General features: G+C 39.5%; 1 protein-coding gene across 2 annotated transcripts in view; it reads left to right on the top strand.

Annotated features, from left to right (window-relative positions):
- Positions 1–27,752, top strand: part of GRIA3 (glutamate ionotropic receptor AMPA type subunit 3) — a 361,210-nt gene that overhangs the window by 145,744 nt on the left and 187,714 nt on the right. For both annotated transcript variants that reach the window (XM_008156125.3, XM_008156126.3), the window contains exon 4: positions 19,815–20,002. In XM_008156125.3, coding sequence (XP_008154347.1) covers positions 19,815–20,002 — 188 coding nt within the window. The remainder of the gene's footprint in view (positions 1–19,814; positions 20,003–27,752) is intronic.

The raw sequence follows: 27,752 nt of genomic DNA, 5'->3' as shown, positions 1-27,752 counted from the left end.
CCCCTGCTCATTCATTCTAGTCCAATCCAAAAAGCTCAAATTAAAATGGCACAGGGGACTGTCAGGCTCTAGAGACAGGAAACAGTTTACAAGCCTTTTATCTCCAATGTAGACACCATCAAGGCAAATTCAGGATACAGTTTTCACAGCACCTTTACCTTTGAAACAACCTTGGGATGCCTTGAGGACCATCTTCAGAATTTTCATCAATGTAAATATCCCACCAGCTCTACATAGAACTTAATGACTAAATTAGGGTTGAGGTGTGTGTGGAGAGGGGGATATTAATAGGATAGCATTTCTCTTTTTATTGTCATATTGGCTTTGTGGTTGGTTCACAAAGAAGAAAAATCGAATGGCTTGACGTTAGTAGGATTTGATGCGGTATTTATGAAATTTATGCTCTGGCAACAACCACTGGAGGAAAAAATTGTGGAGCATTTCAAAACCTGGACTTGAATAGAGTTTCACATAGGACAAAGACACAAGTAAGGGGTAACAATACTGCAGTTCTTCCTCTTATGTTTTACTTCCCATTCCCCATGTCTGAACAAGTTTGAGAGTTTCCCATCAGGTATCTACAGGCTCCATGCTGCTTAGGCAGACAGGACTGTGTACAGTCCTTTGGATCTTTGTTGCTCTTTGCTACAGGATTCAGTCCAAGGTCTTCCCTACATGCAGCCCTACATAACTGTATGCTCTATAGTTTCCCTGCCAAATATTGTTTGGCTACAGTCCCTTGTGAGCCTCTATGGCTGATAGGAAAGGCAAGACAACAGAGTAATAGATATGGTTAGGCTGCCCATTTTGACTGAGTATTAGAGAGTTTCTTCCAGCCCAGTAATGCTAGAATTTTCCATGGGTCCATCTTTGGAAGAGCCTTGGAATATCCCCAGTAACTGAAGACTTTGATTTGCTACTCAGTATGTCATAGAACCACCAACAAAAATAGCTTCGCATGTTGTCAAGAGGCTTGTCCTGGGCCTAAGTTGAGCAAATTAGTCACTCTCCAATCTTTGTCTATTCGTGTCCTGGTCCCCTCCTAGCCTTACACTGTTCACATCCCATCTATCACCTTCATTAAAGCCTGGGCTTTCCCTCCTTCTGAATCACCCACTGTGTTAACAAGCTAAACTGTGTTAACTTCTGGTTCTCAGTAGATATATAATAATGACCAAACTAGTGCTTCTTAAATTCTGATGTGCCGTGAATCACCTGGATAGCTTGTTAAAATGCAGGTTCAGTTTCATTTAAGTCTGGGGTGGAACCTGACAGTCTGCATTTCTAATAAGCAGCTTTGGTGATGTCAATGTCACTGGTTCATGGACCACACTTAAGTAGCAAAGCATCTTAAGGGTCTTCTTATAAAATTAATATTCTTTTATAAAGTAGCAAGAACATATACCATCTTTCTGAATGAGTTAAACCCAACTGCATTGCTCAGAGTAAGGGTTTGTGACACATCAATCTCTCTTCTTAGTAGTTAGCAATATTGTCCTTTTATATGGATGCTAAAATAATCCTTTCATGTAACCAGAGCTGTGCAGAGGTCATGGAAAATGTGGACTTTGGCATAGACTATCTTTCTTGGGATCTGGGTTACTTGAATAAGCCTTCCTGAGCACCTGCCCTGCTTCCTGAAGCCAATCATGCAGGCCAAACTCATTTTGAGTCCAGCCACTCCATTCATTTAATCCACTTTCACAGCAGCTCTGGGTGGCTGCTGATGCTACATCACTCGTGCTATGATCTGCATCAGTGGTTAAGACAACGGAAGCAGCTACATCATCCAAGGCACAATCCATTTATTTCATGCTGGAAAAAACAATATTCTATCCAAGTGGGACCAACTAAGCTGGGAAGATGCCACAGCTTTAAGGTTATATAAAAAAATATGCCTTTTTCACTATTTAGCTCCTCAGTGGAGAGCAATGTGCCCCTTAAGGAGGCCCCTGATGTCGTTAGCACATCAGTGCTGTGCTGGACAGAGTAAGCCCATTTCTCTTGTGAGGTACAAGGTATATAACATCTGGGGTTGTTAAAACATAAATTTGATAGAGAAATTCACTCCTACAATAATTTCTGAATCCTTTTATCTTCAGCATTTCCGCTGATTGTATTCTTTGCTCAAAATAAACTTTAAAGAACATTTGTATTTTGTTTACAGGATGCTCTTCTGCATTAATATTTGTAGAGCTAAACACTGCAGATGGGAAGGTTCCCCCTAAGAAGATTCCAGACCATTATGATTATCCAAAATATAAACATGTTTTATGGCCTAAGGGGGTTGTCAAACAGTGTTTTAAAACACACTGGCAAATTTGAGATGGTTTTAAAAGTAGGCCTATTTACAAATTCAGAATAGTCTCACACCTACACTTCCCAGGGGTTCTGTGGGAACAAATCTTGCTGGAGTAGTCCATTGTAGGCTCTGGCCCATTTCTTTAGTGGGTCTCCCAGCTAAATAAATATCCATCATTAACTTTTTCCCTCTTGTCCACTGCCTCTGCCATCCTAAACTGGTTACTTAACTCTCTTGGAGAGCTTAATAAATACTTCCATATGCATAGGACCCTCTCCTTCAAAATGATACTTAAGACCATAGCATATTGGCCAGTATGATCAAATTTCCAGCTGAGAGGAACTCACCTAACCATTTTGTTAAGTTTTCTTACTGAGCCTTTTGCCTGAATGAGCACAGAAGCTTTCTGGGCATGGTCAACTAGTCCCTCCACTAAACCAGTCATTATGAAGACTAGCTACATGGTTACTAATTAGATTTATTTTATTCAAATAAATTCCTAGCCAGTGCAGTTTCCCAGCAGTCCATCCCTGTAGTAGGCATCTTAACTCCAAGTGACTCAAGGCTCTGTCTGTGTAAACCTCCCAAATTCTAGTTTGCAGAAGCACTCTTTAATTCAGTCATAGCCATGTGGTTGTTTGTCCTTTGCAACTAGTTAGCTCAGTTGGATACATCTTCTGGCTAAATTAAGCCAAGGTCATAATTTTGATGGCTGCTAGGGCCAGTTAGCTTCCTTTGAGTCCATGGGTCTAGACTCCATCTTGTCCAGCCAACCTTCTAGTAATCTGTGCCATTGGTGGTAAAGGAGGCCGGGCCTAACGGTGGGGCTGACCTTGTTTACATCTCTTTGCTTCATGCCTATAGATCTAGCCAAAGTGTCAATTTCCAAGTGAAACACTAATTAGAAACAATGAGGGAACGTAAGCAGAAACTTTTAGGAAGGTGTTTTCTCTATTTTTCCTTTCAGATTATCTTTCCTTTCCTCTAATTCCTGGCTTCCATTTGTCTATTATCAGACTAGAATGTTCTTGATTCACCCTCCTGACAGTACTTATATATACAATCTTCAAGGGACCCTTCAAATAGAATATAGAAGAAACTGAGTTCCAGAATTGGAAAGGAACAACCAACCATAAGCTTACCCAGTTTAATAAGCCCCTTAAGACTTTTCTCTAAAGTAAATCCTGGGTTGAAAGCAAGTTGAAACATTTCTAATCCCTCCTTTGAACTTTATCCTATGGGCAAATAAAAACTTTTGAAGATTTTTGAGAATGAGTGTGGCTACTATATAATCAAAAGAATGACAAAGTTAAAGAAGGTGTTCATGAACAGCTGGGACTGTTGCAGTAACCCAAGCAATTACCAATAATAAATGTAAAATAGCTGGTAGTAAACTTGGAATGTAAAGAAAGGGAAAGACACAGAAAAGATTAATTAATTTGACTTTGTTTTGCTTAGAGCAATGGAAAAGTCAAAGACAATATTCAGATTTTAAAACTAGGAAATTTGACAGAAATAGGGAAGTCAGGGAAAAAAACAAACACCTGCTGCCCTAGCTAGTTTGGCTCAGTGGATAGACCATCGGCCTGCAGACTGAAGCATCCCAGGTTCGATTTCAGTCAAGGGCACATGCCTGGGTTGTGGGCTCAATCCCCAGTGGGGGGCGTGCAGGAGGCAGCCAACCGATGATTCTCTCTCATCATTGATGTTTCTTTCTCTCTCTCCTTCTCCCTTCCTCTCTGAAATCAATAAAAATATATTTAAGAAATAAATGAATAAAAATAAATAAATAAATAAATAAATAAATAAATAAACAAACAAACAAACAGCTGCTTTGGAGGCAGGGGCATCTGAGACAGTGTGAGAAATAAATAAGAACACAAGGATGATAAAGCCTGCCCAGTTTAATAACTCCAGCTCAATTCCATAAATGATGATTAACTGATAAGCGATATGCCATTATCTAGAAAACCCTGACTTTGTTTCTATTAAGCATTCACTTACAGTTGATTGTAGGACATGTTTCCCAGTGGGCCTAAAAAATCCTGGGATGTCTTCATGTAGTTAGACAAACAACACTGCATTTTAGATCCCTCCATGTCATGGAGAAACACATAGAAAAATGTATGATGCCATATTTCCTGGGCAACAGCACATAACCAACCAGACCTGGTTGCAGATCCCAGGTCCAAAAGTTACTAGTACGTCTTTTAATTCATAAACATGTGCCTCTATGTGGCTCGATTTCCTCATCTGTTAATTGGGGATAACTACTTATGCTTGGGATTGTTGGGAGGATTAAATGTAATAATATGTCTAGATGCTTAACATACAGTAGTACTCAGCCCAAGGAGGCATTCAACAAATATTACTTTATACTCCTATTGCAAACTTGACAGTGAAAGGACAAGGAGTTCAATTTAAAATCTGAGTGATGAAAAATTTATACATGACAATATAAAAGAAGAATCTTATTCAAACAATGATTTAAAGATTGCATACAACCATAATCCCTGAGAGATAGTGGCCTCCCTCTGTAGCTTAAAATTCTCAGGATAATAGAGAATAGGTGTGAGAGCTTGGAACCTTCATTTCCCACCATCTCAATTAGGGTGATCTGTTTGGTGAGATTTGTTTGGAACTGAGACTTAATAAAAGGGAGGTTTATTGGATAGGGTGAGGCTTTTCCAGCTGTGGAGGGCAGCCAGAGTACATCACTAGAGACTGAAGATGCTGGGACAGGCATTGCCCTGCCCCAAAAACTGTGTGATTAGGCAGAATGAACTAAGCCATGGATTTCAAAGGTTATGTATATTAGAGTGAACCCCAATACCAAATGGGAGTCCCAGCTAGATTTGAGGGAAAATATATGCTCTAATATAGTATAAACTTACTTGTGGAATCGCTGGCTCCTCCATGCAAAGGTATTGAAGGAAGTCACAGAAGTCTTAAAGACAAAACTACAAGGGGTATCCATCATGCTTTTCCTGTTGGATTTTAATTTTTACTCAATACCAAAATGGATATTTATCCATAAAACACAACAGAAATGTCATTTTCATTCATATTGAAAGTTAATACAAGAAAAGGGTTGTGGTCATGATCAGTTGGTACCTACCACTGGGTAAACCATTGTCTCTCTCTGGACTTCAGTTTCTCATCTATACTAATAAAAGAGAAACATGCAAATTGACCATCGTTCCGCTATGCCCACCAGCCAATCAGGAGTGAGTATGCAAATTAACCCAACAAAGATGACGGTGGCCACAGAACTGGAGCAAGTAGGAGGCTTGGGTTGCCCCCAGTGATAGAGGAAGCCAAGTTTCCTGCCCACCCTGGACGGCCCTGGCCTCCACTCAAGGCTACAAAGTTTCAATTATAGAAGATAAATAAATCCCAGATACCTGCTTCCAGCTGGCCCTGGTTTCCGCTCAAGGTGGTGCTGAAAAAAAATAAATAAAGGAGGGGCTAGGAGCCTGGATCACTGGGGGGTGTGGTCAGCCTGAAAACAGGCCTCAGCTCCTCACCCAGGCTGGCCACACTCCCATGGGGTGAGGGTCCCTGCTGGGGGACTTGGCCAGCCTGCAAACAGCCATCAGCCCCTCACCCAGGCTGGCCAGGCACCTCAATGGGGACCCCCACCTGGAAGGGGGTGTGACCAGCCTTAAAACAGCCCTCAGCCTCTCACCCAGGCTGGCCATGCCCCCCCAGTGGGGATCCTCACCTCATGGGGGCATGGCCGGCCTGAAAACCACCACAGGCCCCTCACCCAGGCTGCCCCACACCCCAAGGGAACCCCCACTCTGATCCAGGACACCCTTCAGGGCAAACCAGCTGGCCCCCACCTGTGCACCAGGCCTCTATCTATACTAATAAAAGGGTAATATGCTAATTAGACTGGGAGACCTTCCAGGAGACCTTCTGGATGTACTTCTGGACAAAGCCATAGTGGCGGGACCAAGGTAGAGGCAGTTAGAGGCCAAGAGGGGATGGCAGTTGTGGGTGATCAGGCTGGTGGGGGGCGGGGCTGTTGGGGGTAAGCAGACCAGCAGGGGGGTCAGTGGGGCGAGCAGGCCATCAGTGGGGGTCAGTTAGAGGTGATTAGGACAGCGGGGGGGGGCAGTTTGGAGTGAGAAGACCAGCAGGGAGGAAGTTGGGGGCGAGCAGGCCAGTGGGGAGGGAAGGTAGGGGCGAGCAGGCCAGCAGGGGCGTCAGTTGGGGGTGAGCAGGCCAGCAGGGGAGGCAGTTGGGGGCAAGCACACTGGCACGGGGGGGGGAAGTTGGGGGTGATCAGGTTGGCAAGGGGGGCATTTGGGGTCAAGCAGGCCACCAGCGGAGGGCAGTTGGGGGTGAGCAGGCTGGCCGGCAGAGTGGTTAGGGGCAATCAGGCAGGTAGGTAGGCAGGTGAGCGGTTAGGAGCCAGCAGTTCCGGATTGCGGGATGGATGTCCTACTGCTGGTTTAGGCCCAATCCCTATAAACTGGCAGTAGGACATCCTTCGAGGGGTCCCAGATTGGAGCGGATGCAGGCCGGGCTGAGGGACACACCCTCGCCCCCGTGCACGAATTCTGTGCACCGGGCCTCTAGTTTGTATAATAAAGAGATTGGAACCATCACGAAATTCTGGCTCTCCTATTTGAGAATTCTAAGATACATAGTAGAACTCTGTCCACCTCAGACAACCTAACTTCTCTGCAGCTCAGGCAATATTCAGAAACTCTTCCTGGAGCCCAAGGCCTGCACAGGATGAAACATTAGCCTGTAAACCTCCTTCATACTGCTAAACCCATTCTCATGTACCCATTTAAAAAAAAAAAAAACTCAATTGAAAGAAAACTATTCAAAGTGCATTGATCTTGGTAGTGTTTTCATGTGTGTGTTTTCTTTTTCAGTATTGGGGGGGACACACATAAAATTCTTATTTATCTTGTAAGTTTTGCATATCCTACTTTGAGTGTTCCCCAAGCACTTTTTAGACCACAGATTTAAGACAAAGAAACTTTTTCTTCCAGGGAAAAATGTGTTCTCTGCTGTCCTCAGGAATATATCTTTGACCCCTTTGTATCCTCTAGGCTCCTGGTCGGAAAACTGCGGCTCGAGAGCCACATGCGGCTCTTTGGTCCCTTGAGTGTGGCTCTTCAACAAAATACCACAGTCTGGGCGAGTCTATTTTGAAGAAGTGGCGTTAGAAGAAGTTTAAGTTTAAAAAATTTGGCTCTCAAAAGAAATTTCAATCGTTGTACTGTTGATATTTGGCTCTGTTGACTAATGAGTTTGCCGACCACTGCTCTAGGCAATAGAGCAGTGGTCGACAATACAGCCTTCCAATAGTATCAGAATCAAGAAGTCTCAGCATTTGAGCAGGCAAAGAAAGCCACAGTCCTTTGCAATCAAATCCAGACCCCTTTCATCTTTGACATAAATTCATCCCCACTTCCCACTCCCTTTTCTTTTTGCTGGTATCCACTATCCATGACTCATACCCAAAACTCAGAGATGTTAAGAAGTTTGGCTTAGCCTTGCTTTCTCAAAATTGAGAATGCTGAAGAATGTTTCCAGATAAGTCAGTTTCCTAAAGACAAGTCTTTAGCTTAATGGAACACAAGCACATATTTTCTGAGCTCAAGTCCCACCTCAGTCAATTCACTTTACTACTCCATAGGCACAGGCCACAATGCAAACTACTGTATACAAAGGGAAGCCCAAGATGTGGAAGCTCAGTGCAAAATATACCCACTTCTGGGAGGTGATTCAAAGTTCATCTCCTGCTGGAGGAGGGGTAACAGGGTGAAAGGTCACCTTATTAATTGTGGTCAGTAGGTTCTATTTGGAATAAATTGGACCTTGAGCGAGGACATATATAGCTGGTAGGTATCCTTCTTCCTCCAAACTATAATTGGGGCCTTGTTAAAATCATGCATAAAGCCTTCCCCACCACCACCACCACACAACCAAAGCTGGCTAGAGAATTATTTCTTTGGTTGAAATCTATAGTAAGCTCTCTCCCTCAGGTACCCATACAGTGCCTGCTAACACCCAAGCCACTCAGCACTTGCTTGGCTAGGAGACTCAGTCATGTGATTAGTGCTGGGAATTACTGATTTCAAGAGGATTAAAAGCCAAGTGAGGAAATGTTATATAAGAAACCCAATTAATGGGCATGGTCAATCATCACATGACATCTATTAAGTGTGCAGCAGTCCACAGAGAAACTTTGAGATGGCTCAAACCCTGTGTAAGTTTGATTTTATGTAGTCTACCTCCAACAATTATGTAGATACCAAACAGAAACACAAAGGATTTGTGCACACGCATTGTAGTATTTCCTTTAATCCAAATTCCAGTTGCTTTAAGTTGTTTTTATTTTTTATATCAGACCTTGTGTGGTTGAGGATCAGAAGGCTTGACTATTCTGTTTTTCCCAGACGTTAATCAAATATACTCCAGATGGTCTTCTAAATTTTCTTTCAGCTGACAATGCAAAGCAAGTTTACTTTCACTCAACAAAACTGACATATCTATTTGGGCATACTTTCTCAGCTTATGGTACGGAGAATGGAGCTACATAATTCACCAGCAGAGAAACAAAGTTCATAATGAAGAACAGGATGAAAGAGAAACATGAAAAAGGCAGGATTACATGAAATGCCAGCTTCAGAGCCAACTTTAAACTTGATGAGTATTCAGTAGTTGCCTCCTCAAGTGAGATATTTGGATAACAGAATACCTCAAGATGTCAAACAATTCTCTCCATTACCATTTTCTCTGATTTCTCCATTAGAGTTTGTCCCTTTACTTGAGTTTGAGGCATAGAGGTGGTCACAACTGAAACACAATGGACAGTCATTAACAGTCTAGTATTACCATTTGTCCACCATCCAGAGCTGAGGGGTAGTGCTGACATGTACACATAAGGAACTGTGGACATTGAAATTGGGTCTCAAAAGAACTGTTGGTCCAGGGGGAAGCTCGCTACAGACTGATTCATTTGCCTGTCAACATAACTATTATTGCTCGTCTCACATTCAGTTCTTATAAGTATATATCTAGTGACATATGATCTCGCTCATCTAGGGGAAATGATGAACAACATAGACTGAGGAACAAGAACAGAACCATAAGCAAGGAGGCATCAATCGGACTATCGGGCCTCAGAGGAGGATAGGGGAGGGTGGGGGGAGGGTGGGGGGAGGGGGAGAGTTCAAGCAAAGGACCTATATGCATGCATATAAGCCTATCCAACGGTTAAGTTCAACAGGGGGTTGGGGCATGCGTGGGGAGAGGGGTGGGATGGGAACGGGGGGATGAGGACAAATATGTGACCTTAATCAATAAAGAAATTAAAAAAAATTAGTTAAGGTCCCAGCTTAATAATGGTGCTGCACAGAAGAGAAGATTTGCAGAGGGTCTGCTCTTAATTAAATGGAAACTTAAACAAACACAATTATGAAGAATTAAGGCCTCAGGGAAATCTTAAATTTGCTCAGGGTAAATTGAGTTGGGTGCAAGTGAATATTTATTTTTATCCTGTTTCATAAAAGCCACAGACTAATATGATATGCAATCACAGAGGGGTTCTTGATCTTCCCATTTCAAGCTCCTCATACACAGAAGTATTTCTTCATAAGCATCTCAAATTTGGGCAAATATATTGATTTTGATAGACATCATATGTTTTCAAATCAAATTAAAATGAAAACAAACAACAACAAACCAACAAAATGTGAATTCAAATATGCTATGGGAATATTTCCATTACATTGTTTTTAAAGAAAAGTATAGTTTATAACAGTGATGGGCAACCTTTTGAGCTTGGTGTGTCAAACTTCGCAAAAAAACTGAGAATAACTCGGGTAGTGTGTCACTTTGAGGAAAAAAACATTATTTCGCAAATGTTTCAGCCTCAGGAGCAGCAAATGTTTCATCTTCGGCATGCAGCCACTGAGGTGGCCGCGTGTCATCAGAAATGGCTACGTGTGTCAGTGCTGACATGTGTGTCATAGGTTCGCCATCACTGGTTTATAACATGAATAATCATATCCTGAAGTATTGGATTTGAGTTCAGATTTTTGATTATCAGGTTTCTTAGATATAGCAAAATATAACATGAAATAACTGAATGGGGCTAATCTCTCTCTTTCCTCTGCCTCTATTTTTTGCTCTTCACTTGTCTCAGAAACCACCTTCACATTCCATATGTAGCTTCCCTTTTCACTTACTTTGCCACAATATACAAGAGAAATTTATCTGAAATCCCGTAGAGACTAAAGAAGTGAGAAATGGTTCACATAATGTTTGAGTTTAAAACCCAGATGAGCACTAGAATAAGTACAGAAGAGAAATTTTCATTTGCCTCCTAATTCTCACAATTTTTGCTGAACAGGAATATTAATTTCATAAAATGTTTAACTTTTGTTCATCAAAATGTATCATAAGCAATATTAAATGTCAAGTAAACTGAATTAAAATATGTGACTATATTATAGATACAATATAATTAATAAAGTTTCTTATAAATCAGTAAGAACAATATTAACATCACAATAGAAATGTGGACAAATAAAACAAACAGGGAATTCTCAAAATAAAGAGTAAAAATTGACACAAAAATGAAAAAAAATCACTAGCTTTACTAATAATCAAAGAAATGCTGGCAAAAAATGAATCTTTTTATATTTCCTTAGCAAATGGGCAAATATATTATTCAATGCTAGCAAGAGAGTAGAGAGACAAATACTCTCTTGTTCTGCTGATGGGAACATGAAGAGGTACAACCTTTCTGGAGGGCAATTTGGCAATATGTATCAAAAGCCTTAAAAATATTCATAAATGTTTGGTCTGATATTCCTATCTACAGACATTTATCCTATGGAAATTATAGAGATACTAGAGGCCCGGTGCATGAAATTCGTGTGTGTGTGGGGGGGGATGTGTCCTTCAGCCCAGCCTGCACCCTCTCCAATCTGGGACCCCTCGAGGGATGTCCAACTGCTTGTTTAGGCCCGATCCGGGATCAGGCCTAAACGGGCAGTTGGACATCCCTCTCACAATCCAGGAGTGCTGGCTCCCAACTGCTTGCCTGCCTGCCTTCTTGATTGCCCCTAACCACTTCTGCCTGCCAGCCTGATCACCCCCACGCCCCTGCCAGCCTGCTTGATGCCTAACTGCTCCCCTGCCTGCCTGATTGCCCCTAACTGCCCTCCCCTGCAGGCCTGATCACCCCTAACTGCCCTCCCCTGCAGGCCTGGTCTCCTTCAACTGCTCTCCCCTGGAGGCCTGGGTCCCCCCCCCCAATTGCCCTTCCCTGCAGGCTCGATCACCTCCAATTTCCCTCCTCTGCCAGCCTGGTCACCCCTAACTGCCCTCCCCTGCAGGCCTGATCACCCGCAACTACCCTCCCTTGCAGGCCTGGTCCCTCTCAACTGCCCTCCCCTGCTGGCCATCTTGTGGTGGCCATCTTGTGTCCACATGGAGGCAGCCATCTTTGACCACATGGGGGCAGCCATCTTGTGTGTTGGAGTGACAGTCAATTTGCATATTACTCTTTTATTAGATAGGCTAGAGGACTGGTGCACAGGTGGGGGATGGCTGGTTTGCCCTGAAGGGTGTCCCGGATCAGGGTGGGGGTTCCCTTGGGGCATGGGGCGACCTGGGTGAGGGGCCTGTGGTGGTTTGCAGGCCAGCCATGCCCCCCAGTGACCCAAGTGCAGGCCCTGGTATCTGGGATTTATTTATCTTCTATAATTGAAACTTTGTCGCCTTGAGTGGAGGCCAGGGCCAGCCAGGGCAGGTGGGAAGCTTGGCTTCCTCCATCACCAGGGGCAACCCAAGCCTCTGGCTGGATCTAGCTCCATGGCTGCCACCACCTTTGTTGGGATTTATTTATCTTCTATAATTGAAACTTTGTAGCCTTGAGCAGAGGCCCAGGCTGGCCAGGGCTGGCGGGAAGCTTGGCTTCCTCCATTGCCGGGAAAACCCAAGCCTCCTGCTCACTCCATGGCTGCAGCCATCTTTGTTGGGTTAATTTGCATACTCGCTCCTGATGGGTGTGGCTTGTGGGCATAGCGGAGGTACAGTCAGTTTGCATGTTTCTCTTTTATTAGTGTAGATTGTATGAGTGTTGTCATCACAGCATTTTTTACAATAAAAAGAAATTGGGAATAATTAAAATGTTCATGTTAGAGAATGGTTATATAAATACAGTATATGTACAGGATGGAATATTATGTAGCCATTAAAATCATGTTTGAAAACATTTAATAATCTAAGAAAATGTTCAAGATATAATACTAGATTTCTAAAGACAGGACACAAATAGTATACATTTTACTAAAAAAGTATGTGGTATATTTATACAAAATAGAATGGAAAGGAATACATCAAATGTTAACAGTGGTTATCCAGAGGAATAGAGTACCCTATATTTTTTAATACTTTTGTGTCTTCTCAAATGTCTAAAATGAGCACATATTAATTTATACTCAAAAAGAAAAACACAGGTGCTATTTCAGAAGAAGAAATCCATTTGTAAAGTGCTTTGAGGATTTTAGGCTCTCCTTCCCACATAATCAATGTTCCCAGATTCCTCATCTACCACAAAAGAAGTCTTTTGTAACCCTAGCCAGTACTTCCCACTCTTGCCTCTGTGCCTTTGTTTGCTTATTTCTGGATGGTATATAACCCTTCTCAAATCATGCTTTTCTCACCCAGCACCTTTCTGCCAGTCATGAAGGATACTTAAGGAAACAGACCTGCTTCTATATACCTCACTTATATTCGGTAGCCATTAGAATAGATGAGTAGTTCTCAACGCTGTTTATACATGAGAATCACCCAGGGAATGTAAGATAAAACAAAACAAAGCCCAGAAATCACTTCCAGTGATTCTGATTTAATTGGTCCAGGCTGAGGCTTAGACATTAATTTTAAAAGCTCTCAAGGTGATTATAAGGTACAATCAGAGTTGAGAACCACGAAGTAAGTAAAAACACAGAAAAATAGAGTAATACTTTTTCATCTAAATTCATTTGAGTAATATAGGCAGGATGGACACTAATAACCTTCTGGGCACCTGTTTTACACTGGCCCCTGAAATATACACAAAGCTACCAACTGTTCCTTTGTTAAATGCCATAGTCTAAAGACCATAAAGCACATCATCAACTTCCACATTCATCATATGAATGACCCTATAAAATGGAAAGACCCCCAAAACAATGTTTAACATCCCCTTTTCATTTCCTTCCAAACTTGCTTGTGTTAAGGCCACTGCTAAAATGCAACTGCTTCAGCTGAAAGTGTAACACATTAAGCCATTAGCCATTCTTATGCTTGGCACCTGGCAAATGACAGACTGCTGAGAGAATGGGACATAGGACAGGGAAATTTTGATGTGGGGAAGGAAGAAAGGAAAAGCAGGAAGTGGTGATGGTAGGTCTAGTTGGAGTACTGAGTAGATAGGGAACATCATGATCTTCCGTAGCATCAAAAGATGAAAGTGCACACAAAGAGAAAAGCTCTGTCTACTTTATAACATTGCCAAGGGGCATCCTGAAATGAGACCTATAAAGTAGGTTGGGCAGCATTAAGTTCTTGAAAGAGCACTAACTTGGAAGTGAAGAGACTTGTTTCCAGAATGGGGTAAGACAAGTAAGGCTACACTTGCACAACCCGCAGAAGGTACTTTCTTGAAAAGGTGGGGGAAGTGGGTTTATGAGCAACAATAGGTAGTGATAACCCTGCTGGAAGATGCAAATGGTCAAAGGGTACAAAGTTTCAGTTATGCCAGGTGAAGGAGTTCTGGAGATCTAATGTACATCACAGTGATGATAGTTAATACTGTATTGTATATTTGAAATTTACTAAGAGGGTAAATATTAAGTGTTCTCACAAAAAAAGAATAAAATTATAACTGTGTAAGGTGAAGGATATACTCATTTGCTTCATTGTGGTGATCATTTCACAATGTATATGTATATCAAATCATTAAGTTGTACAACTTAAATATATACAATTCCTTTTATACCTCAACACAGTTGGGAAAAAGACAAACAAAAAAATGTTTGTGCCCTACGTGCTTCTCTCCCCTCACCCTAGTCCCAGCCCTGCTTCCTTAGTTTTGTATCTGACTCTGAACTTGCTGTGTGATCTCGACCAAGTCACTTCTCCTCTATAAATGCCTACCCCCTAAACCACAGCAGCTCCACTTTTATCTATCTCATAGATCGGGCTTCCACAAAAATTTCATTTGAAAAAATGATTCCAGAGTTTTAAAAATTCTATCCTGCTACTCTGAATCATCTATAAGAGTCCTTCTAGCCTGTAATGCTGTGTGATTCTATGATTGAAAAGTACAGACCACAAGAATTTTCATGGGCCAATATGAACCTCTTTTTCAACCTGCAAACACTGAATAGGCAGTTTCTAGCACAGACCAATTGGACAAATATTGACCTGCCCTCTGAATATTCCTGTTTATCAACTTGCCTCTCTAGAGCATTTTCAGAGGGTCAGCAATCTCTTTTTAGGCTTTATGGAAAATCCCAGGCAGGCACAGACTGCTATAAATGTCAACACTCACAAGAAACCCATTTGTCAATATGAGAGACCCCCATCATTTGGGGCACTGCTAGAAACCATGTCAGAATTAAAGATGGTATGGCTCTGAGAGATCTGATAGAGGTTCGTGAGCAACAATAGGTAGTGTTAACCCTGCTGGAAGATGCAAACCAGAAAGAAGAAAATTATTCTCAACTGTATTTCCTTGGGTGTCTTCATTACCAACTTCCATATGTCAATAATCTGTTTCTTGCACTTCTGTGTCTTCAGATCAAATACTAAATTTTCTCAGCATGTAACAGTTTTTATTTTGTTTGTACATTGAGCAAAATCCTGGCCTTTTTTCCCACTGTGAAAGTGGTTTTGACAATTATAGATGTGAGACCTTTATGTTTCCATCCTTGTCATGAGGTCAACCTAACAGCCACAGATTAAATCCCCTGGAATCAGATTCTGAGATAGAGATTTGAATGCAAAAGTTTACTGGGGAGTAGTACTCTCATTATTGACACTTGTTGGAGGAAAAGAAGAAAGCGAGTTTGGGCAGAAGGAAAAGATAGGCTGTGGTGTAGTTATAACAAGACCTCAGCCTACCCTTAAAAGAGCTCTGAAGTTGAGTTAGAGTCACCCCATTTGGGGTAAAAGGGTTGTGCCTTTATTCTGTATGTAACCAGTTATTAGATACTGGCTGACCTTGGAAGCAAATATAACCTTAAGCTAGGCAGCACTCTTCAGCCAACAATTATTCCAGAAGCTAGAAAAATAAGTCTTTTGGTGCTAAAGGGGGACTTGGGTGTAGCATCCTTACCCAGATGGCCTTTACCCAGATGGCACCCTTGTTTAGCAAGAATTGCTCAACAACCATCCAGTAGGATTAGATTGGTCATAGCTGCAGCCCAGTTCTTCATCCAAATCACCTTGCCACTCTTCTATTCTCAGGCTCCTATATTATCTTGGTTGAATTCAGATTACAATCTAGCATTCAGACAGTTACCTATGTAGTAACTCTCATTCTTTAAGACAAGGATGAAAAAAAAAAGGTGGATAACAACAGTGGTCTGAAATCAGGATGAGAAAATTTGCTGCTTAAATAAAAGTAACTTTCAGTACTGCAAAGTTGGGCATGTTAAAGTTCACTCACAGTGAAGGACAATTCTGAAGCTGCTAAAAGAGCAAACTTATTTTAACAAAGCCAAAAATATAAGAGGTGCTACACACTTCGCCTCCTATAAGCACCAATGCCTGCTTTTCCTCTTTCTCCAGAGACAAACTTTTCTTTCCTTTTTTCTCCCTCAAACTAATATTTATTCTCTTTGATCAGCTGCAACAGGGAACAAAGTATGATAAATTAGGCACAAATACAAGCTTTTGTTGGATTGTTCACTGACATGTATTGAATTGAGGTGACCACTGCCCCTAGGGTTCTCACGGACACAGCCACATACTCAAGAGGACACAGAGAAACTGCATGGTAACAGATACTGCAGTATTAAGCCACAGTTGTGACTTGCTCAGAAATGTGAGCCAGTCTTATAGCTCAGGAGGCCCCAAACTCAAGCTCATTAAGAAAGCAGTGTAATTTTGAATAGGTAATACATTCACATGGTTCAAGGAACAAGTATAAAAAGATCTATAAAATCAGTGTTTAGTAAGAGGCCTCTCATTTGTGGCAGCAGGCAATGTATAGAGCTGCACTCATGTGCCATCCATGTCTTCTAGGAGCTTATGCTTTGAGAGAACAGCTTGAGTTGTATTTTTAACCTTTATTGTTTTTATTCTTAGAGAAAATGATACTTCCTTCTTGTAAAATAGCCAAACATTACATAAACAAACGACAATGCAAGTCGAAGTTCTTGGTAATCCTACACCTTAGAGAAAACCACTGCCAATGCCTTCTAATTTTTTCTATACATATACAAACATGTTTTTACAAAAATGAAATTATACTATACATGCTATTTTGTGGCTTTTTATATGTAATAATATATTACAGAAATCTTTCTTTTATTATATAAAGATTGAGCTATCTTTTGAACAGCAGTATAGTACCTCATGTTTGTGTAGTATAATTTATTTCTCCAGTTTGTTTTTAAATTTCTGTCATACAGTGCTTTAAATCTGTTTCTTCATTGCTTATAATACTTTTATCTTGAATTTAAATCTCATCTCTGGGGAAATAAATGAGAAATCAGTATGGGAAGCTTCATATGAGAATAGAATCATCCACAAAGTTCTATGTGTAGCAAGAAGTGCCAGAAATAGGGACATATAGGTGCAATTGCCTTAAGTAACAAGGAGAATACTAAATAAGTGGGAAAGACCATCTTCCAGATTTGAGCAATGTGTAAGCAAGGAAGACATGAGGATTGGGATGGGGTAAGGAATTAAAGAAAAGAAGATAAAAGTAGATAGAAATGGAAGAATGTATGGAAGAATCTTGATATATGGATGGCGAGTTGTTACAGAGCAGAGGTTTTTACAGTGAGAACTTGCATACTTTAGTTGAATCCAAGCTTGATATTAATTAATGATATAATGTGGTCATTGAAAAATATTAGCAATCCTAGGCTACTAAAATAACAGTGTATAATAAATCAAGCAATATCTCATTGTCATCCACACTGGTCAGATCACATCTGAATTATCAGGATCAATAAAATATTGACAAATACCCATATAAGACAGAACAGTGAGAGAACCTATCATCATGTCATGAAAGTAATTGTTGAAAAATTAGGACATGGTTAGCCTGAAGAAAAAGAAGATAAGGAGAGATGTTAACTGTTTTTCAAAATGTGAAGGATTGTCACATGGATAAGGGATTAAACTTGTACTTTAGGCCCCAAAATGGTGGAACTGGACTAAATAGCAGAGATTACAAAAATATAGGCTTTGAATCAACAAACAAAAAGCTTTTATTTTGCTAAATGGTCTTTTTAAATGTTTAATTTAAATATATTGAAGATACCCTGTGTAATTTCATTGGCATTATTATTCAGTCAATACTTTCTTCATAAATAGTACAGAAGTAAAATTCAACCTAGTCATTGGTGAGTTTTCATAAGTTGTTAATTAGTGGTATTCAAAATAATAAGGCCTTATTGTATACTGTTTAAGAAAGATTTTCAAATACTTTAATCTCTTTCTTCCTATGCTTATTTCCTAATCCCATGCTTTGGCCTACCATGTGCCCTCAACTCCCACTGAAACAAAGAGCACATTGAAAACCCACACAAAAATGTAAATCTGAGAAATAAATATGTGTGGTTGGCTTAAAAATAGTAAGAATTAACATTTAAAGCAATGATAATTTACTCTGATCTGTAATTTTGAGCTCCTGTGCTGAAATTGCTATTTGGAAATTACCAAGTGCTTGGGTCTCTTTTGTGATCTTCTTCCTGCATACACCCAGCACACAAAGGAGTTATAATGACTGGCTGAGTCACTGCTGCCATCTCCCTGAAGCGTGATCTCCAAATGTCAATACCATTTTCTATGGTGCAGTGAAGAAGATTCCCAACCATAGCCTACAGGGTGAGCTCAAGACATCACTGAACCTGGAATGTGTTTAAAGGGCAGCACAAGCTTCCTCCATTTTCTACTTCTGTGGCAAAATTGTTATGCCACAGATCATTCTGGCTTTGCAAATCATCCTCATCACCCACTCCCATTAGTCATTACCTAAATATAAATGGAAAACCATTTAAATTTATGGGAGGAAGGAAGTTGCTTTTGACCATAGCCCAATAACATGATGTGAGCAGTTGATTAAATTACACTTAAATTATAGATTAATACCAGAAGCAAAAATAGAGGCATGATATAAATTAGAAACATGAATAGTCTAAAAGACCAATACATAGAGACCCCTGTACTATTCTGTGATTCATACTTTAAGATATACTGTTCTTCCCAACTTCTCAAACCCTGACTCCAAAAAGGTTACCAAAAACTTGAGCATCAGATTTTTTTTCTCTTTTCCATTTGGCATAGATCCAGGGTATTAGTAATTAATGGTTGTCTGATATAAATTAGCTAAAAAGAAACCAAGAATCCCTGGTAAATTTAACTGAGAAATGAGAAGGACTCAGGAACATTTAGTATGATTGAACTTTTTCATAATGTTGTGATCAAAGAATCTGTATATCTTCGTAATAGACAATTTTTGTCAGGTATCCTTAGTTATTTTACTTGAAATATATAATTTATTTTGTTGGATTGGTAGCAGTCCATGAGAAAGAAAACTGAGCCTATGTAAGGATTAGATATATTACAATAAGGTTCTATCTTTACTAAAGCTATCTTTATTCTGAAGAATGTTTATGGAATATGAAAGAAATGAGCTTCAACTACAATAGGGACGATTGTAGTCAGATATAAGGAAGATCTTGACGTTTATTCCATAGATTTTTGTTGTTGTTGTTAATCCTCACCCAAGGATATTTTTCCATTGATTTTTAGAGAGAGTGGAAGGGAGGGGAAAAGACAGAGAGAAAGAGAAACATCAATTGGTTGCTTCACGCACCTGCCCTGACCAGGGCCAGGCATTAAGCCTGCAACCGCAACCGAGGTTACGTGCCCTTGGCGAGAATTGAACCCAGGACTCTTCAGTCTGTATGCCAATGCTCTATCCACTGAGCAAAACTGGCTAGGGCTCCATAGATATTTTGATAATGCATGTCAATAAAAATAATTCAGCTGTGATTGATTAATTACAGGCTTGATAAATACCTAGCCTGGTGGCCACAAGTTGTAGAATCTTCCTCCCTTTAAAAAAAGATAGAGCTGCCAACTGGAAGGTTAAGGCTGAGGTTATGGCTAAGCCTGCTGTCCACAATAGATAGGGTTCACAGAGACCCAATAGACTGTGAATAAAAATTCAATAGAACTTTTAATACCTACAGAAAGACTTTTTAAAGAAAAATATTATCATGGCTGTCTTTCCTTCATTCAGGATTTTCCATCCTTCAAGCAATTATGGAAGCAGCAGTGCAAAACAACTGGCAAGTGACAGCAAGGTCTGTGGGAAACATAAAGGACATCCAAGAATTCAGGCGCATCATTGAAGAAATGGACAGGAGACAGGAAAAGCGATACCTGATTGACTGTGAAGTTGAAAGGATTAACACAATTTTGGAACAGGTAAGTGTGAGATTTATTCCACCCCCAGCCAACATGTTAAATCATCAACCTGAGGCAGTTCACATTTCTGCTAATAAATTAAGTACCCAACCAGACTAAACGTGCAAACGGTTTTTGATAGTCTTTCTAATCCTTTTTCCTCCCCAGTAGCTGCAGGAAAAGAAAAAAAATCTAAGCTGTTGAAAATTGCATTACCATGATTAATCTGGAGGTCTCTGCAATTTAATGCTACCTATCAAATAAACACATCCTTCCACACCTGTTTTTTTTTAATTTCTTTATTGATTAAGGTATCACATATTTGTCCTCATCCCCCTATTCCCATCTCACACCCCTCCCCACACATGTCCCCACCCCCCTGTTGTCCTTAACCGCTGGTTAGGCTCATATGCTTGCACACAAATCCTTTGGTTGATCTCTCCCCTTTACCCCCACCCTTTCCTACCCTCCCTCTGAGGCCCGACAGTCTGATCCATGCCTCCTTGTTTCTGGGTTTGTTCTTGTTCATCAGTCTATGTTGTTCATTATTTCCCCTAGATGAGTGAGATCATGTGCTATTAGAAATACACTTATAAGAACCGAAAATGAGACAAGCAATAATGGTTATGGTGACAGGCAAATGAATCAGTCTGTAGTGAGTTTCTTTCTGGGCCAACAGTTCTTTTGAGACCCAATTTCAATGTCCAACAGTTCCTTATGTCCACACCTCTGTTTTATAGATAACTGAATCTTTCAAAGTAGTCCCCTTCCTTTCTTATACCATCCTTCCAGCAGGGAACAGACAAGGAATCAGGCAAGGCAAAAGGGCAGGGCTTTTGTTTCAGGAGCCTAATTGCAGTATTCACTAAGTTTCCAAATTTGTGTATATTTTTGCAAACATCCCTCTTTGGGGGTGGGGGGGAGAAGAAAGGAGAGAAAGAGAGAGAGAGAGAGGCAAATATGTATGTAATTTAAGACTATTTTTAAGATGGCATATGAGAAAAAAACGTTCATGGTTTTTAAAATGTGAACAAAGTGAAAAAGATTTAGAAGATTTAAACTACGGCAAAATCATTATTAAGCTTGGATATTTAAATTAAAAAATATATATTAGAAGAAGTGTTTTACCCTAAGCCAGATGGATACAATGAAGTAAAGAGTCAAATTGAAATGAGGTGAAAGTGTATTGTTTTCCTTAGTAGTTTCATTGCCAGCTAATAACAAAGTGCCTATGTTTCCATAAACAAAACTGTAAGGGAAAAATTTCCATTCTAATTCAATCCCAGTGTACCTGGGGCCCAAAACAGCTTCAGAGACTGGAATTATAGTGAGCAGCCATTGTCTGGGAGAGATGTTTTATAGAAAATTAAATATTAACAATTTGTCAGATATGCCTGCATAAGAAGAGAATGAAAAAAGAGAAGAAATGGGAAAGGAAGGGAGGGGAGGGAGGAAAGGGAGGGGAGAAGAGAAAGGAGAGAGGAGGGGAGGAAGAGAAAAAGATGAAAGAAAGAAAGAAAGAAAGAAAGAAAGAAAGAAAGAAAGAAAGAAAGAAAGAAGAAAGGAAGGAAGGAAGGAAGGAAGGAAGGAAGGAAGGAAGGAAGGAAGGAAGGAAGGAAGGAAGGGAGGAAGGAAAAAAGGAAGGAAGAGAGAGAGAGAGAGAGAGAAAGGGAGGGAGGGAGCGAGGGAGGGAGGGGAAAATAATAAGAAACTGCTGACTCTGCATTATAGAGATACAAAGCTGTCCCCTTCTTAAATCACACCTCACAGAAAATCTAGAGCACTAGCCTGGCTAAATCAAATTTCCCAACTAACATTCTCTTGAGCTATCCAAATGACCCACCCCTCCCTTAAAAAAACTGCCTTTGATTTTCTTAGATCTTGAAAGTGAAGAATCGGGTCAGTGATGTTGGTGTATGTACTACATGCCCTCTAAAATTTTAGACCAAAATAGCCTTTTAGTGGGTGACCTACTTAATAGCCTACAGCAGAGAAACATCCTCCTTGCGGTACTTTGTTTTCCTTCTTTGGTACTAGTGACTTTGGCTTCCTGAATATCTTACATTTTGTTAAATCTTTTGGGTTTTATAGGACCTTGTACTGGAGTCTGGGATTTTTCAGCATGATGTAATAGGAAAAGAAGTGGGTAGGATTCTGAATTCTATATAGCTGTGGGATATTGGGCACTTAAATATCTATGCCTCAGCTGACTCATCTATATAATGGGGAAAATAATATTTGCTCTAACTCACATGGCTGGTATAATTGCTTCAAAAAGCATAAAATGCTATGGAAAATTATCATTATTTCTAAACACTTTTCAAGAAAACCAAAGTAACATTATTCAAAAACCCTGTTCTCTCTTTTCTTGTCTTACTTTCTATCTTCCTTTCTTCTATATGCACATTTACAGTATCCCTCAAAATACTTTCTATACAATTTTTCAGGAAGCATTTTTCTTTATATATATATATTATTGATTTATTACAGTGAGGAAGAGAGAGGGATAGAGAGTTAGAAACATCGATGAGAGAGAAACATCGACCAGCTGCCTCTTGCACACCCCCTACTGGGGATGTGCCCTCAACCAAGGTATATGCCCTTCACCAGAATTGAACCTGGGACCTTTCAGTCCGCAGGCCGGCGCTCTATCCACTGAGCCAAACCGGTTTCGGCAGGAAGCATTTTTCAAAGAAATGTTTTAGCAAACTCCAGGTAAGGCTAGGGAGTTAATTTCACATATTTTTTTTTCTCTCTTTCAAGAAATTGTCGTAAAACTGTCAACTCATGATTGTTTTCACTGCCATTTAAGGAATTTCTACCAGGGCATAATTAGTTTGAGGTAAGGGCCATGTTGGTCTTGTTCACTATTGTATCACCAGTGTCCAACAGGATACCTGGCCCACAGTGTTGGATGGATAGATGGATGGGTAGATAAATGGATAAATGGCTGAATATTGAATAAGTACATTTCAATAAGTTTCACTGTGATTTTGCTATGCTTCCATCAAGGGGCAAAATATTACCTGCAGTCATATGATATGATCATTAAAACACACATTTTTCTCAAAAGTTTAAGATGGTGGCTCTCTGCTCAAGCCTATTCTAATGATATTGTAAAATTGCCAAAATTTAGTTTTTTGGATAAAAATAGATTTCTCATTAAACAAATTATTTAAACTAAGTAAAAAATTCAACGTATTTCTTTAGAGAAAATATTTTTAAATAAATTTTATAGTAAGATACAGAGATAATACTTTTCTCATTGGTTCCTAACCATTCTTGGCAAACTTATCTTAATTCACTATACAGATCATGGGTTGGAATAACATTTATAACTTAGTCAGTATCCAGTCTTCCCAAAAGATGCCCCCATTCTTCAAAGGTGTTTTCAGCTTTAGAGAGAGGTTATTTTCATTAAAGAAAACTTCTATAGCCTCCCACAAAATGACTCTTAATGCCACTATCTGAGGTAGAAGACCCATTTACACCACTATAACCCTATTCCTTATAGATCAGATTTTGACGTAGTGTAAGTTCATATTGTACACTACATCCAATGGGTGATAATGAAAAGACCTAAATATGGTACAATTTTTCAAGTATAAGCAGGTCATCAATCTAGTATTATATAGCATAACTTCCCCATTTCATTATATAGATTCTAATTTTCCTTGTGAGTGTTTAAACACTTATGGGGCAAATCAAAATTCTTCCAACATTTCTTTAGAAAGAAAGTTCATTTGATATCTTTCAACCTTTAACACTACAGCAGAAATAAAAAGACTCCAGTCATCACAAGACTTCAACCTCGACATGAACAGAGAGCTCATGCAACAGCTGTGAGCAATTGAATTGTGAGAAGAGGGTCTCTCTTGGCCTAAAGAGTAAGAGGGACCAATATAGAATGCTCAGGTGCCTTCCCAGGAGGCCCTCTACACAATGAGAAAGATTAAATCCTTACATGTCCTTTTTAAATTGCTGCCAGACATTCAAAGAATTAGTTTGTACGTTTGCTTGGGATAATTGTATATTATGCTTTTGTAATTCTAAAGTATCAAGAGATGTGTTAAGTTTGTCTCCAAGCACCAAACAGATGATTTTTTTTATCCCCAAGGGTGCGAGGAACTATTATAAGTACTGGGGGTGACCCAAATCTGGGAAAAATTTTAATGATAGTGTAGAATAATATCATGTAAGGATATTCTTTGTTCTAGTCCATGGCAATTCCCTTTCAAACTGGTTGTCCATTTCTTTTTATATAGACAAGGTCTTAGTTACATTTTCTGTACCTAAAAGTATTCCAAGCATAACCAACGGACATGGACACTGGGGTGGTGGGGGCTTGTCCTGGGGGATGGGATGGGGGAAAATGAGACATATGTAATACTTAAAACAATAAAAAATAAAAAAAGTTTAAAAAATAAATAAAAGTATTCAAAATTTATAACTATAAGAATTAACATACAAAAAAACAGAGGTAGAGACAAATGAAAGCATGAAGGGTTGTCAGGGCTCACAAAGAATATTGAGAAACTGTAGATCCTGAATCTAAGAATTAAGAGCACCTTCTACTAGAAGATGTATGTGTACTACAATGAATGAACCATTGACCTGACCTGATGTAGCAATCCTATTATTGCATTACTGTGTTCATGAGGCACTCCTCACTGGTGGACAGCTGCCTTAATTCAACAACCAATCTGAACATTGACTGTTGAAAAGGTTGCTTCTCATGCAGTTATTTACCCATGACTGAATAGATCCTCTATCCCAGTAGTATATACCTGTAGACTGCTTTTGAAGGTTAGACCCCATAAAATGAATGGTTCTTAATGTTTATTTGTAGAGGCAGCATAGCATATAGTTTTACAGCATGGACTCTGGAGCCAGTCTGCATGGATTCTGTTACTTTCTAGCTGTGTGACCTGGAGCAAATTATTTAATTATCTGTGCCCCCATTTTCTGGTTATAGAATGGTATCTGAACTTTAATGAGTTGAGATATATATATTTGACAGGGGCCTGACACATAATGTTTGAATAGTGCTTTGATGCTAAGCAAGGTGTTTTTACATAGATTTATCTCATTTGAGCCTCACTGTGGGAGGTAGGCAGGGCAGATGCACTTAGTCCATATTTATAGATGATAAACTGATGATTAGAGACATTTAGATTATTTGACCAAATATGGCTCTCTGCTCAATCCTAGTAAGCGGAAGAGCAAGGACAGAACTTGTCTTCTGACTCCAAGTCCAGTGCTCTTGCCCCTACACTGGACCACCTTTCTTAATTTTAAGTCATTTATTAAATATTTAGCCAATGCCAAAATGTAGATTAGGCCTGCTAAGTAACTTTGATAAGTTACTTATCAAAACAATTGCAAAGCATTGGAGAAGATCCAGAGAAAAGCAGAAAAAGAGTAAAGCATTAGAAAATAGAGCCTACAAGGAAAGTCTTGAGGTTTGTTTAACCTGGTGAAAGAGAGCCAAGATGCACTTTAAACACAATCCTTAAGTATAATGAGTTATCATAAAGAGGGCACTGACCAACTATTGTGCATGCCTAAGGACAATACCAGAATGAATGAGTTTAACTAGACTAGAGAGAGAGTCAGCATTAGAAAGAACTCATTACAAGGAGAGAAGAAACTGGAAGAAAATAAAATCTCACCAGCTGAGGCTATATGAAGATAAGTCCATTCTGTATTAGTAAAAAGTCAGATATAGAATAGTTTTAAGACTATTTTCAAGGATACACAAATATTCCAATTTAATCCTGTGTGTTGGCAAGTAAATACCATTATAGAAGACTTATTTTAATGAATAGATGAGGATATTTCCTAATTTGCCTATGCATTGGATATCTAAAAGTTTGACTCCTTAAAGAGATTTAAACATCCCCTTTCAGTCTTTACCATGTTTATTTTTTTACATATATAATTCAAAGGTAAATCTCAGCATAGCCCCTGCTTGAATTACAAACTGCATGGGGCCCAAACCAATACATTTCAATGTGCTATGCAGAAAAAATATAGAATGTGTGATTTCCCTGGAAATATTCCAGGGTAAAATCACCTGATCATAAATTATATGAAATTAGCTCTTCTTAAGGACAGAATCCTGAAGCAGCTCAATCTCTACAGTTTCTTTCATTTGAGGAACCCTGACTGTCACCTTTAATAAATAAAACGGCCAAGTTAGTAAGTCAGGTTTGCAAATATAACTAAACAAGAGGAATAATATTAGGGGCCTTTCTAAAGTATGAGACTGGAACATAAAGAAAACAGTGCTCACTCCAAAATACAGGGTGGGGCAAAAGTAGGTTTACATTTGTTCATATGGAAAACAATACAATAATTTAAAAATAATAATATAATATTAAACTCTTCTTTTCATGTGATCTTCATGTGTTGTGAGGGTCAAATAAGATAATATGTGGAGAGCACCTGCGCAGTGTTTCATGTACTCACAACTGTAAACTCTACTTTTGACCCACCCTGTATGTATAACAATTGTGTTCACTAGAGCACACTGTTGCCAATAGCTAGACCTAAGTCAAGTGAAGTAAAAATGTTATAGCCTTATGTCTGCTCCTTGCCTCATCCTCCATTCAGCACATAGTGGTACTGTCCAGCTCCTCTCCCCTTTTTGCTCCCATTTTGTCCCAGCCTTTCTTCTCAATGTTCCTTGTAGAACAGTAAGCTGACTTACCAATCCATAAGACAGTTCCAGTTAGCATCTCTACTTCTTGAAGTATTTTGTTTGTGGTATAGTTGAATAAACACAACCTTGGGAATCAAATAGATATGACTTCACTTCCCTGTTGCATGACATTGATAAAAGTGATCTAATTTCTTTGAGACCCAATTTTCTCATCTCCAAATACTATCCCACTACTTTCTGTTCATGTGATCCTCATGCTTTGAGGATCAAATAAGATAATATGTGGAGGGCACCTGTGTGGTGATTGGCATCCTATAGGCTCTCAATAACTAGTAACCATAGTTATTTGTTCATGAGTGGTAAGTTTTTGTGCTTATGCAAATGTGTTATTTAGGGACTATTGCTCCAGAACAGTGTCCTCATGGACTTTCCAAGATACCAGTTTAATCTAAATTTTTATTATGAGAACAGAGTCTTAAGACTTGAGCTGTGCTCAGGTCTCATTAATGTGAGTTTAATATTAGATGACTTCTCTGTTTTTTCTCCAGTGTAACATTGGATAACACATTGATTGATAAGCTCAAGGACTACTTAAGAATTAACTAGATTTTTTCAGTATCACTTAAAACAATTAAAGGCACAAAAACCTTGAACTACATGTGACAACTGGGCATTATTCTGGTTTAAAAAAAAAGTTTATTTGAGCCAAACTGACAACACATGCCAGAGAGCAAGATCTCAAATGCTCTCGATAACTGGATATTTTTAACAACAAATATATATTAAGTGCTTACAATGTTCAGCTACTGTTTTAATCAATGTGCGTGGATATATGTGTTCATAGATCTCATATGAGTTAATCCTCATATCAGCCCTATAAGGTACATGGGAATATTATCTCCATTTTACAGATGTAGAAACTGAGACTTAGAGGTCATACAGTTATAATTGGTGGAGCCAGAATTTGAACCCAGAGAGTCTGTTAATTACTACAATAATCAGCCATGCATGGAACTGAAGTTTTCAATCAGAGGAGAGGCAAGCAAAGGTTTTAAGAGATAAGCATCCTGTTGATGCTTGGAACAGCTTTGTTTACAACAAGTATTG

The sequence above is a fragment of the Eptesicus fuscus genome, chromosome 1 (assembly GCF_027574615.1).
Source record: "Eptesicus fuscus isolate TK198812 chromosome 1, DD_ASM_mEF_20220401, whole genome shotgun sequence".
Classification (NCBI taxonomy): domain Eukaryota; kingdom Metazoa; phylum Chordata; class Mammalia; order Chiroptera; family Vespertilionidae; genus Eptesicus; species Eptesicus fuscus.
This window is presented reverse-complemented; position numbering and strand designations above follow the sequence as displayed.